Source organism: Phasianus colchicus, chromosome 39, assembly GCF_987193195.1.
Source record: "Phasianus colchicus chromosome 39, bPhaCol1.hap1.1, whole genome shotgun sequence".
Taxonomy (NCBI): domain Eukaryota; kingdom Metazoa; phylum Chordata; class Aves; order Galliformes; family Phasianidae; genus Phasianus; species Phasianus colchicus.
The window spans coordinates 2,281,491-2,294,163 of record NC_143474.1 but is presented as its reverse complement, the minus strand read 5'-3'; the positions used below and the strand labels follow the sequence as shown (position 1 = coordinate 2,294,163).

Below are 12,673 nucleotides of genomic sequence, written 5' to 3'. Positions count from 1 at the left end.
ACAAAGAAGGCCGCGTCAGAGGCCGGGCCCAAAGACAAGGCCGCGTCAGAGGCCGGGCCCAAAGACAAGGCCGCGTCAGAGGCCGGGCCCAAAGACAAGGCCGCGTCAGAGGCCGGGCCCAAAGACAAGGCCGCGTCAGAGGCCGGGCCCAAAGACAAGGCCGCGTCAGAGGCCGGGCCCAAAGACAAGGCCGCGTCAGAGGCCGGGCCCAAAGACAAGGCCGCGTCAGAGGCCGGGCCCAAAGACAAGGCCGCGTCAGAGGCCGGGCCCAAAGACAAGGCCGCGTCAGAGGCCGGGCCCAAAGACAAGGCCGCGTCAGAGGCCGGGCCCAAAGACAAGGCCGCGTCAGAGGCCGGGCCCAAAGACAAGGCCTCAGGGAATGCCAAACCAGCACAAGACTGAAGAGAAGGCCTCAGGGAATGCCAAACCAGCACAAGACTGAAGAGAAGGCCTCAGAGAATGCCAAACCAGCACAAGACTGAAGAGAAGGCCTCAGGGAATGCCAAACCAGCACAAGACTGAAGAGACCATTACATAGAACGCCAAAACAAAGGGCAGGGCCCAAGAAAACGCTGCCAGGAACGCCAAAACAGAGGGCAGGGCCCAAGAAAACGCTGCCAGGAACGCCAAAACGGAGGGCAGGGCCCAAGAAAACGCTTCCAGGAACGCCAAAACAGAGGGCAGGGCCCAAGAAAACGCTGCCAGGAACGCCAAAACAGAGGGCAGGGCCCAAGAAAACGCTGCCAGGAACGCCAAAACGGAGGGCAGGGCCCAAGAAAACGCTGCCAGGAACGCCAAAACAGAGGGCAGGGCCCAAGAAAACGCTGCCAGGAACGCCAAAACAGAGGGCAGGGCCCAAGAAAACGCTGCCAGGAACGCCAAAACGGAGGGCAAGGCCCAAGAAAACGCTACCAGGAACGCCAAAACGGAGGGCAGGGCCCAAGAAAACGCTAGCAGGAACGCCAAAATGGAGGGCAGGGCCCAAGAAAACGCCACCACAGACACCAAAACAGAGACCAAAGAGAATGCTGCAGGAGATAATCAGGCAAAGAGGAGAGGAAAGGGGAACGCAGAAGGAAGAGAACATACAGCCTGTAAGGCACGCTGAAATGCAGAAATGAACTCCGGGTACCCTACCTTGTGTCTTACTAAGTAATGGGTAAACATTGCCCTTACCTCTTGGGCAGATTATTACCGTCAGCAAAGTTGGTTTCCGGGGCATCGCAGGAAATGCAGATTTCTGTTCCTGGCTGTTCTCATGAAGAGCCACAGATTGCTCTGTGCAGTTGTTATTGCACTCAGGAGTGCCACAGCTCCCCGCTGCCACCTGTTGGACACAATACAGTAATGAAGGCACTATCCCACATATGCAAGGGCTGCACCCTGTGCACACAACTTATTAACAACAATTGTTAAACTAACTATGACTTCTTTACTGCACTACAATTGGGATGAAGGTTAATTTGACAGAAAACAAGGGGTGTTATTTTTATTGCTGCATTTCGGGTTAGAGACATTTTTTACATCAGGCTAAGGGTTAGGTTTACAGATGCATTGCAGGTTAATGTAATTATCATTAGAGTTCCCATTAAGCTAGGGGTTCAGGTCAAGATCAAAATTAACGCTGCCTCCCAGCCAATCCCAGAGAGCCAAAGGCAAAGGCGTGCCAAACTCCCAGGACAAGCAAAGGGAAATCTGAGGTAAAGGCAAAGCAAACAGCTAAGGCTAAGGGAAGGGCAAAAGCAAGGAAAATACCCAGTGAAAAGCTATGGTGAGGGCAAGGAGAGCACAGCAGGGAAGGCCAACAGCAAAGGCCAAGAAAACACAGCAAGAAACACCAAAACAGAAGGCCAAGAGAACATGGCAAGAAATGCCTAGGCAAGAGCTAAGAGAACATGGCAAGAAATGCCAAAACAGGAGGCCGAGAGGACGTGGCAGGGAACGCCAGGACAAGCGGCCAAAGAGAACATGGCAAAGGAAGCCAATACAGAAGGCCAAGAGAAGGTGGCTGGGTAGGCCAAAACAGGAGGCCAAGGAGAATGCCACGGGGAAGGGAACGCCAAAACAGGACGCCGAGGAGGACATCACAGGGAACGCCCGGGCAAGGGCTATGAGATGGCAGGAAGTGCCGAGGACAACGGGCAAGAGAACATGGCAAGAAATGCCAAAACAGAAGGCTAAGAGAACACAGCAGTAAATGCCTAGGCAAGGGCTAAGAGAACATGGCAGGAAGTGCCAAAACAGGAAGCCAAGAGGATGTGGCAGGGAACTCCAGAACAAGTGGCCAGAGAGAACATGGCAAAGAAAGCCCATGCAGAAGGCCAAGAGAAGGTGGCTGGGTAGGCCAAAAGAGGAGGCCAAGGAGAATGCCACAGGGAACGCCAAAACAGGACACCGAGGAGGATGTCACAGGGAACGCCCAGGCAATGGCTGTGAGATGGCAGGAAATGCTGAGGACAAGGGCCAAGAGAACATGGCAAGAAATGCCAAAACACAAGGCCAAGAGAACATGGCAAGAAACACCAAAACCAAATGCTGAAGAGAATGCAGCAAAGAAAGCTAAGTACAATGGCCACGACAATGGGGCACAGAACACCAAAACAGGACAGCAAGAAAATGCAGTAGAGAATGTCTAGGGTAAAGAGAAGGAGAACACTGCAGTGAAAGGCCAGAGACAAACAGAATGTGGGAAGAAAAGGACAGGCAGCCTTTGGGGTACCCTAAAATGCAATAAAGAGCTCCGGGAGTGCTACGTTGCGCCACACTACATAATGGGTAAACATTGGTGTGCGTACGCTGCCCTTACCTGCTGGGCAGACAATTACCAGTCAGCAAAGTCGGCTTCCAGGGCATCCCAGGAAAAGCGGATTTCTGTTCCAAGCTGTTCTTATGAGGAGCCACAGATCTCTCCGTGCAGTTTTTATGGTGCCCGGGAACACCGCACCTCTCCGCTGCCACCTGTTGGACACAATACAGTAATGAAGGCACTATCCCACATATGCAAGGGCTGCACCCTGTGCACACTGCTCTAATGATGTCACAAAGGAGCATTAGGGATAAAATTAATGCTATTTGTTGGTTTGAAGTCACAGTTAGTTTATTAGTTTAACAATTGCTTTCTGCACTACAATTGGGATGAAGGTTAATTTGACAGAAAACAAGGGGTGTTATTTTTATTGCTGCATTTCGGGTTAGAGACATTTTTTTTTACATCAGGCTAAGGGTTAGGTTTACAGATGCATTGCAGGTTAATGTAATTATCATTAGAGTTCCCATTAAGCTAGGGGTTCAGGTCAAGATCAAAATTAACGCTGCCTCCCAGCCAATCCCAGAGAGCCAAAGGCAAAGGCGTGCCAAACTCCCAGGACAAGCAAAGGGAAATCTGAGGTAAAGGCAAAGCAAACAGCTAAGGCTAAGGGAAGGGCAAAAGCAAGGAAAATACCCAGTGAAAAGCTATGGTGAGGGCAAGGAGAGCACAGCAGGGAAGGCCAACAGCAAAGGCCAAGAAAACACAGCAAGAAACACCAAAACAGAAGGCCAAGAGAACATGGCAAGAAATGCCTAGGCAAGAGCTAAGAGAACATGGCAAGAAATGCCAAAACAGGAGGCCGAGAGGACGTGGCAGGGAACGCCAGGACAAGCGGCCAAAGAGAACATGGCAAAGAAAGCCAATACAGAAGGCCAAGAGAAGGTGGCTGGGTAGGCCAAAACAGGAGGCCAAGGAGAATGCCACGGGGAAGGGAACGCCAAAACAGGACGCCGAGGAGGATGTCACAGGGAACGCCCGGGCAAGGGCTATGAGATGGCAGGAAGTGCCGAGGACAACGGGCAAGAGAACATGGCAAGAAATGCCAAAACAGAAGGCTAAGAGAACACAGCAGTAAATGCCTAGGCAAGGGCTAAGAGAACATGGCAGGAAGTGCCAAAACAGGAAGCCAAGAGGATGTGGCAGGGAACTCCAGAACAAGTGGCCAGAGAGAACATGGCAAAGAAAGCCCATGCAGAAGGCCAAGAGAAGGTGGCTGGGTAGGCCAAAACAGGAGGCCAAGGAGAATGCCACAGGGAACACCCAGGCAATGGCTATGAGATGGCAGGAAATGCTGAGGACAACAGCCAAGAGAACAAGGCAAGAAACACCAAAACCAAATGCTGAAGAGAATGCAGCAAAGAAAGCTAAGTACAATGGCCACGACAATGGGGCACAGAACACCAAAACAGGACAGCAAGAAAATGCAGTAGAGAATGTCTAGGGTAAAGAGAAGGAGAACACTGCAGTGAAAGGCCAGAGACAAATAGAATGTGGGAAGAAAAGGACAGGCAGCCTTTGGGGTACCCTAAAATGCAATAAAGAGCTCCGGGAGTGCTACATTGTACCACGCTACATAATGGGTAAACATTGGTGTGCGTACGCTGCCCTTACCTGCTGGGCAGACAATTACCAGTCAGCAAAGTCGGCTTCCAGGGCATCCCAGGAAAAGCGGATTTCTGTTCCAAGCTGTTCTTATGAGGAGCCACAGATCTCTCCGTGCAGTTTTTATGGTGCCCGGGAACACCGCACCTCCCCGCTGCCACCTGTTGGACACAATACAGTAATGAAGGCACTATCCCACATATGCAGGGGCTGCACCCTGTGCACACTGCTCTAATGATGTCACAAAGGAGCATTAGGGATAAAATTAATGCTATTTGTTGGTTTGAAGTCACAGTTAGTTTATTAGTTTAACAATTGCTTTCTGCACTACGATTGGAACGAAGGTTAATTTGACAGAAAACAAGGGGTGTTATTTTTATTGCTGCATTTCGGGTTAGAGACATTTTTTACATCAGGCTAAGGGTTAGGTTTACAGATGCATTGCAGGTTAATGTAATTATCATTAGAGTTCCCATTAAGCTAGGGGTTCAGGTCAAGATCAAAATTAACGCTGCCTCCCAGCCAATCCCAGAGAGCCAAAGGCAAAGGCGTGCCAAACTCCCAGGACAAGCAAAGGGAAATCTGAGGTAAAGGCAAAGCAAACAGCTAAGGCTAAGGGAAGGGCAAAAGCAAGGAGAATGCCCAATGAAAGGCTATGGTGAGGGCAAGGGCAAGGAGAGCACAGCAGGGAAGGCCAACGGCAAAGGCCAACAGAACACAGCAAGAAATGCCTAGGTGAGGGCTAAGAGCACACGGCAGGACGTGCCAAAACAGGAGGCCGAGAGGACGTGGCAGGGAACGCCAGAACAAGCAGCCAAAGAGAACATGGCAAAGGAAGCCAATGCAGAAGGCCAAGAGAAGGTGGCTAGATAGGCCAAAACAGGAGGCCAAGGAGAATGCCACAGGGAACGCCAAAACAGAAGGCAAAGGTATAGACAGCACCCAAGGGAAGGCAACATCAAAGACAAGGCAAAGTCATGGAGAACAACAAAGGGAAGGCCTCGCCAGAGGCCGGGCCTCAAGGGACAGCCTCGGGAATGCCAAAATGAAGGACAAGATCAAAGAGAATGCCGCAAGAAACACCAAAACAGCACAAGACTGATGAGACCATTGCACAGAACACCAAAACAGAGGGCAAAAACCAAGATAATGCCACAGGGAACGCCAAAATGGAGGGCAGGGCCCAATAGAACAATGCAGGGAACGCCAAAACAGAGGGCAAGGCCCAAGAAAACGCTGCCAGGAACGCCAAAACAGAGGGCAAGGCCCAAGAAAACACAGCAGGGAACGCCAAAACGGAGGGCAGGGCCCAATAGAACAATGCAGGGAACGCCAAAACGGAGGGCAGGGCCCAAGAAAACACCGCCAGGAACGCCAAAACACTGGGCAGGGCCCAAGAAAACACCACCAGGAACGCCAAAACACTGGGCAGGGCCCAAGAAAACACCGCCAGGAACGCCAAAACACTGGGCAGGGCCCAAGAAAACACCGCCAGGAATGCCAAAACACTGGGCAAGGCCCAAGAAAACACCGCAAGGAACGCCAAAACACTGGGCAAGGCCCAAGAGAATGCCACCACAGACATCAGAACAGAGACCAAAGAGAATGCTGCAGGAAATAACTAGGCACAGAGGAGAGGCAAGGGGAACGCACAAGGCAGAGAACGGACAGCCTGTAAGGCGCTGAAATGCAGAAATGAACTCCGGGTACCCTACCTTGTGTCTTACTAAGTAATGGGTAAACATTGCCCTTACCTCTTGGGCAGATTATTACCGTCAGCAAAGTTGGTTTCCGGGGCATCGCAGGAAATGCAGATTTCTGTTCCTGGCTGTTCTCATGAAGAGCCACAGATCGCTCTGTGCAGTTTTTACGGCGCTCAGGAGCACCACAGCTCTCCGCTGCCACCTGTTGGAGACAATACAGTAATGAAGGCACTATCCCACACATGCGGGGGCTGCACCCTGTGCACACTGCTCTAATGATGTCACAAAGGAGCATTAGGGATAAAATTAATGTTATTTGTTGACTTGAATTGTTAAACTACAACTTCTTTTCTGCACTACAATTGGGATGAAGGTTAATTTGACAGAAAACAAGGGGTGTTATTTTTATTGCTGCATTTCGGGTTAGAGACATTTTTTTTTTTACATCAGGCTAAGGGTTAGGTTTACAGATGCATTGCAGGTTAATGTAATTATCATTAGAGTTCCCATTAAGCTAGGGGTTCAGGTCAAGATCAAAATTAACGCTGCCTCCCAGCCAATCCCAGAGAGCCAAAGGCAAAGGCGTGCCAAACTCCCAGGACAAGCAAAGGGAAATCTGAGGTAAAGGCAAAGCAAACAGCTAAGGCTAAGGGAAGGGCAAAAGCAAGGAAAATACCCAGTGAAAAGCTATGGTGAGGGCAAGGAGAGCACAGCAGGGAAGGCCAACAGCAAAGGCCAAGAAAACACAGCAAGAAACACCAAAACAGAAGGCCAAGAGAACATGGCAAGAAATGCCTAGGCAAGAGCTAAGAGAACATGGCAAGAAATGCCAAAACAGGAGGCCAAGAGGACGTGGCAGGGAACGCCAGGACAAGCGGCCAAAGAAAACATGGCAAAGGAAGCCAATACAGAAGGCCAAGAGAAGGTGGCTGGGTAGGCCAAAACAGGAGGCCAAGGAGAATGCCACGGGGAAGGGAACGCCAAAACAGGACGCCGAGGAGGACATCACAGGGAACGCCCGGGCAAGGGCTATGAGATGGCAGGAAGTGCCGAGGACAACGGGCAAGAGAACATGGCAAGAAATGCCAAAACAGAAGGCTAAGAGAACACAGCAGTAAATGCCTAGGCAAGGGCTAAGAGAACATGGCAGGAAGTGCCAAAACAGGAAGCCAAGAGGATGTGGCAGGGAACTCCAGAACAAGTGGCCAGAGAGAACATGGCAAAGAAAGCCCATGCAGAAGGCCAAGAGAAGGTGGCTGGGTAGGCCAAAAGAGGAGGCCAAGGAGAATGCCACAGGGAACGCCAAAACAGGACACCGAGGAGGATGTCACAGGGAACGCCCAGGCAATGGCTCTGAGATGGCAGGAAATGCTGAGGACAACGGCCAAGAGAACATGGCAAGAAATGCCAAAACACAAGGCCAAGAGAACAAGGCAAGAAATGCCAAAACCAAACGCTGAAGAGAATGCAGCAAAGAAAGCCAAGTACAATGGCGAAGACAATGGGGCACAGAACACCAAAACAGGACAGCAAGAAAATGCAGTAGAGAATGTCTAGGGTAAAGAGAAGGAGAACACTGCAGTGAAAGGCCAGAGACAAATAGAATGTGGGAAGAAAAGGACAGGCAGCCTTCGGGGTACCCTAAAATGCAATAAAGAGCTCCGGGAGTGCTACGTTGTGCCGCGCTACATAATGGGTAAACACTGGTGTGCGTACGCTGCCCTTACCTGCGGGGCAGACAATTACCAGTCAGCAAAGTGGGATTCTGGGGCATTCCAGGAAATCCAGCTTTCCGTTCCTAGCTGTTCTCGTGAAGATTCACACATCTCTCCATGCAGACGTTACAGCACCTGGGAAAACCACAGCTCCCAGTAATGCTGCACAGTAACGAAAGCACTACCCTGCATACATTGGGGGGCTGCACTCTGTGCATGATGCTGCTCACCAGCAGTACTGTAGCTGAGAACAACGCACAAGGAAAGGCTCAAATACCCAACAACACTTTTGCTTCCATCTCCTCTGATAACTGCTCATTATATACAGCCCTCACCTTTGGCTGTGCAGGTGGGGATTGAGAAAGCAATGCCACCCCCACCAACAACCTCCCTGCCCCACACTGAGAGTCAAGATAGGGTTTGGGATCACCTTAGGAACCTGAACATCCAGGAGTCTATGGGTCCCAATGAAATGCATCCCAGAGTCACGAGGGTATTCGCTGATGCAGTCAACAAGCCATTCTCAACGGTATTTGAGAAGTTGTGGCAGTCAGGTGAAATCCCTGGTGAGTAGAAAAAAGGCAACAGCACACCTGTTATTATGGATAAAAAGGATGACCCTGGGAACTACCAACGTGTCAGTCTCACCTCTGTGCTGTGAATGATTGCAGAGCAGATCCTCCTGGAAGTGACTCCAAGGCACATGTTCCAGTGCATCACCACCCTGAGTGAAAAACTTCCTCCTAATATCCAACCTAAACCTCTCCTGTCTTCGTTTAAAACCACTCCCCCTTGTCCTATCATGATCCACCCTCATAAACAGCTGTTTCCCCTCCTGTTTATCCACTCCCTCAAGTACTGGAAGGCCACAATGAGGTCTCTCCAGAGCCTTTTCTTCTCCAGTCTAAACAAGCCCAGTTCCCTCAACCTTTCCTCATAGGAGAGGTGCTCCAGGCCTCTGATCATCTTAGTGCCCTCCTCTGGACCCACTCTGAGAGTTCAAGTCCTTCCTGTGCTGGGGGCTCCAGGCCTGGACGCAGTTAAGCAGATGGTGCCTCATGAGAGCCGAGTAGAGGGGAAAAAAAAAAAAAAAAAAAAAAAAAAAAAAAACAACCACCTCCCTCTCTCTGCTGGCTGTTCTTCTTTTAATGCAGCCCAGGATATAGTTGTCTTTCCAGGATGCAAGTGCACACTGCTAGCTCATGTCCGCTTCTTATCCAGCCAGTCTACAGAGATAAACACTGTCCTTACAGGTGCCAGCACTTAAATGTGGTCAGGATGCCCCCAAAATTGGAAAAATCACAGCCCTGAAATAAGAAGGAATCACTCACCCTTTCTCAAGGACCAGACCTCCCCCCACGCTCCCAAGGAGACAGTCCCCAAAGATAGATACCAAGTTTAAGGCTGCCAGCCCTTAAGTGGGGGCGAGATCTGCCAAAAAAAGGAGAGATTGCAACCCTGAAATAAAGAATCACTCACTCTGTTCTAAGGGTTCACTCCATGCTCTAAAGGAAACATTCACCAGGTACAATAGCTGCTCATCCTGCTGCCAGACCTTAAGTGTGGTCAGGAACCCCCAGAAAGGGAGATTACAATCCAGCAATGAAAAAAGAATCCGTTACCCTATTCCAACAACAATCACCCCACACCCCAGAAGAAGCAGTCTCCATGGAGAGATGCTGCCCTTATGGTTTCCACCCCTTGAAAGCGGTCAAGATGCCAAAAAAAGGGAAAGATGGCAGCAACCCCAGTCACACAAGGCACGGCAGCAACCCCAGTCACACAAGGCACGGCAGCAACCCCAGTCACACAAGGCACGGCAGCAACCCCAGTCACACATGAATCACTCACCACTTTCCAAAGGTCTGCACTCACTCCCAAGGAGACAACCCCCAGGTAGGGATGCTGCCCTTACTGTTCCCAGCCCTTAAATGTGGTCAGGGAGGGGGTGGAGCCAAGGTCAGCCCTATCCGCTCCCATAGGTGAATTGCTTCCACCTGTGCTCACAGGGCTGGCTACACCCTTCACCAGGTGCTCAATCACTGCTTCTGGCTGTGACCTAACAGTTCCTATAAGGCCTGAAGCAAAAAAAAAAAGACAAATAACGAGCAGGCGATTGGATCTGCCTGTCTGGCAAGGGGAGTTTTATCAGTGGATGAGCAACAATGGCACGCATATTTTGATTCAAGTCTGTCCTCAAAGGCAATTGGTAAAATTGCCTGACTTTCTAAAATTGGTGACTCTGCGGGTGACACTGGGGTGACATAGGGCTGACATTGGGCTGGGATGATGTGGGGGGGTGATGCTTGAAACAATGATTGAGAAGGGACAAACCAGAGGAGCTCAGGTGCATGAAACGCACCTGAGTGATGGAAGGGGTGGATCCTGGCTCCACCCCCTCCCAGGCCTCATTTAAGTGTTGGCAGCAGGAATGAGAGGCTTTTGCTGGAGGTCCCTGCTTGCTTGAGGTCTTCTAAGGCTAAGCAGATTTTGTTCTTTATTTCTGTGTTCACGGCTGCTGTGTTTGAGTAAGTCCTCACTTATTACAGCCTTGCTTCTCTGCTATTGTTGCATTTTCCACCACGTTGCAGCATTACAGGAGGTAATTACTGGTGGGGGTGATGTTGGGGTTTTTTGGGGGTAGCATTGTTGGAGTGAAGCTGGGAGGTTGCATTGCAATAAGACTAGGATGATGTTGGAGTTTCACTGGGGGGTGACATCAGGGAGTGATATTGGGGTTACATTGTTGTTCCTCCCTTCTGTTCCTCCCTTCTGTTCCTCCCTTCTGTTCCTCCCTTCTGTTCCTCCCTTCTGTTCCTCCTCTCCCCTCTTCGGTGACTCGCCATCTCCCACGGGTCAGACAGTAACAGCACTCTTGCTTAGGGAGATTCTGCTTCCCACTTAATGGAATTCTCTAAATAGATAATACCTCCCAGAAAGACCTCTTTTCTCCCATAAATATGACTTTTTCTAACAGAAATACCTGTAATCTCCCCCAAAATGATTTTTTTTTCTCCAGAAATACCTGCCTTTCCCCCAAATTTCCCCCCCAAATATGACTTCTTCTCCTAGAAGTACCTGTTTTTCCCGTAAATACGACATTTTCTCCCAGATATACCTCTTTTCTCCAAAAAATATGACTATTTCTCCCAGAAATTCCTGCTCTTCCCCAGAAATATGACTTTTTCTCCCAGAAATACCTTTATTTCCCCCATAATATGGCTGCTTCTCCCAGAAATACCCGTTTTTCCCCATAAATAAGACATTTTTCCAGTAATGCTACTGCAGTTCTTTAGGGCTCTGCGTAAGGCTCTGCCGGGCGACGTTATGGCGTTGCAATGGCGTTGCTACGCTCCGACTTCCTGTTTCCGGTCACCGCCGTCACGTGACCCGAGCTCGTTGCTACGGCGTTGCTACGCTCCGACTTCCTGTTTCCGCTCCCCTCCGTCACGTGATGAGGCCACCTCCCCGCTCCCCTTTTCCTTCTCCCAACCTCCCACTTCCGGCGACGTCACTTCCGCTCTCATCTCTCCCAACATGGCGGCATCCGCCATCCGATCTCGGCGCTTCAAGTGGGCCCTGGAGCTCGGAGCGGCGCCGGGCGGCCGGTGAGAGGCCGGGGGGCGGAAGCGGGCCGGATCGGGGCGGGATGCAGGTCCGGTGTCAGCCCGCGTTTGTCCCTTTCAGCCCCCGCGGAGCCCCCGAGAGCCGCGGCCCGGTCGGTTTCTCGGAGCGGCAGATGGGGGAGGGCGGCGTTCACGAGAGCGACCGCATCCTGGTGGAGAAGGTTAGGGTTCCATCGTTTGCCCTCCTTCTGTTGTCTCTTCTTCTTCTTTCTCACCGTCCCGCCTCGTTTCCTCGCAGCGCTGCTGGGACGTGGCGCTGGGCCCGCTGAAGCAGATCCCGATGAACCTGTTCATTATGTACATGGCTGGAAACACCATCTCCATCTTCCCCGCCATGATGGTCGGCATGATGGGGTGGCGCCCCCTGCAGGCGCTGCTCTCCTTGTCCTCCAGTGAGTCCTCCAAGCTCCCGGCATGCCCCGCTGCCCTCCCAGTACAACCCAGTACATCCCAGTGCCCTCCCAGTACAACCCAGTACCCCCATAGCCCCTCCCAGTACAGCCCAGTACATCCCAGTGCACCCATAGCCCTTCCCAGTTCATCCCAGTGCCCTTTCAGTACGTCCCAGTGCCGTTCCACCAGTGCCCTCCCAGTGCCCCCACAGCCCCTCCCAGTACACCCCAGTGTTTTCCCAGTGTAGCCCAGTATGTCCCAGTGCCCTCCCACTCCCTCCCAGTGCCCCGTAGCCCTTCCAGTCCCCCATGCTCCCCCCAATGCCCCCATAGCTCCTCCCAGTCCCCCCCAGTGCCCCCATTAACCCTTTCCTCCCCAGCCCTGAAGCTCCTCGAGTCCTCCAGCGCCCGCCTGCTGCAGTTCCTGGTTTTCCTGCTGGGCAACGGGCTGGGCCTGGCTTTGGCCCTATATAAATGCCAGGCTATGGGGCTGCTGCCCACCCACGCCTCTGATTGGCTGGCCTTCATCACCCCCCCTCAGGTACGAAGACCCCCACAACCCCCTGAATTCACCCTCCCACCCCTCCCCCCCCCAAAAAGCACTGCAATGATGGCTGGTTTCTTCCCCCCCCCCCCCCTTTATCTGCAGCGCATGGAGGTGAGCGGAGGGGGCCTCATCCTCTGACCCCCCCCAGGAATAAAGGCTGGATCCTACAGAGCATGGTGTGGATTTGGGGGTGGGGGGGAATTGGAAGGAAACTGAGGAACTTGGGGGGATTTGGGGAAGGGTTGGGGGGATTTGAGTGGGAATTGAGGGAGATTTGGG

General features: G+C 51.8%; 1 protein-coding gene and 2 long non-coding RNA genes across 5 annotated transcripts; 1 reads left to right on the top strand and 2 right to left on the bottom strand.

The window, feature by feature from the left end:
• Positions 1 to 1,196: 1,196 nt before the first annotated feature.
• On the bottom strand, positions 1,197 to 4,552 carry LOC149913325 (uncharacterized). The gene is made up of 3 exons (XR_016461340.1): positions 4,421 to 4,552; positions 2,807 to 2,958; positions 1,197 to 1,327 (listed from the first exon to the last, which is right to left on the bottom strand). It is a non-coding gene; the product is annotated as an uncharacterized LOC149913325 (long non-coding RNA).
• Positions 4,553 to 7,842: 3,290 nt separating this feature from the next.
• Positions 7,843 to 11,127, bottom strand: LOC149913324 (uncharacterized). Of its 2 annotated transcripts, none has more exons than XR_016461333.1 (3): positions 9,681 to 11,127; positions 8,260 to 8,392; positions 7,843 to 7,964 (listed from the first exon to the last, which is right to left on the bottom strand). It is a non-coding gene; the product is annotated as an uncharacterized LOC149913324 (long non-coding RNA). The 2 variants fall into 2 exon arrangements; XR_016461332.1 differs by lacking the exon at positions 9,681 to 11,127 and adding an exon at positions 8,947 to 9,027.
• Positions 11,128 to 11,213: 86 nt separating this feature from the next.
• On the top strand, positions 11,214 to 12,565 carry EMC4 (ER membrane protein complex subunit 4). Of its 2 annotated transcripts, XM_090130166.1 has the most exons (5): positions 11,214 to 11,437; positions 11,517 to 11,616; positions 11,694 to 11,847; positions 12,228 to 12,388; positions 12,497 to 12,565. In XM_090130166.1, exons 1-5 carry the CDS (start codon positions 11,367 to 11,369, stop codon positions 12,530 to 12,532), a joined length of 522 nt encoding a protein of 173 aa, XP_089986292.1. In that variant the 5' UTR covers positions 11,214 to 11,366; the 3' UTR covers positions 12,533 to 12,565. The 2 variants fall into 2 exon arrangements, with proteins under 2 accessions (XP_089986292.1, XP_089986293.1); XM_090130167.1 differs by lacking the exon at positions 11,517 to 11,616 and having other exon boundaries at positions 11,324 to 11,437.
• The last annotated feature ends 108 nt before the right edge of the window (positions 12,566 to 12,673 follow it).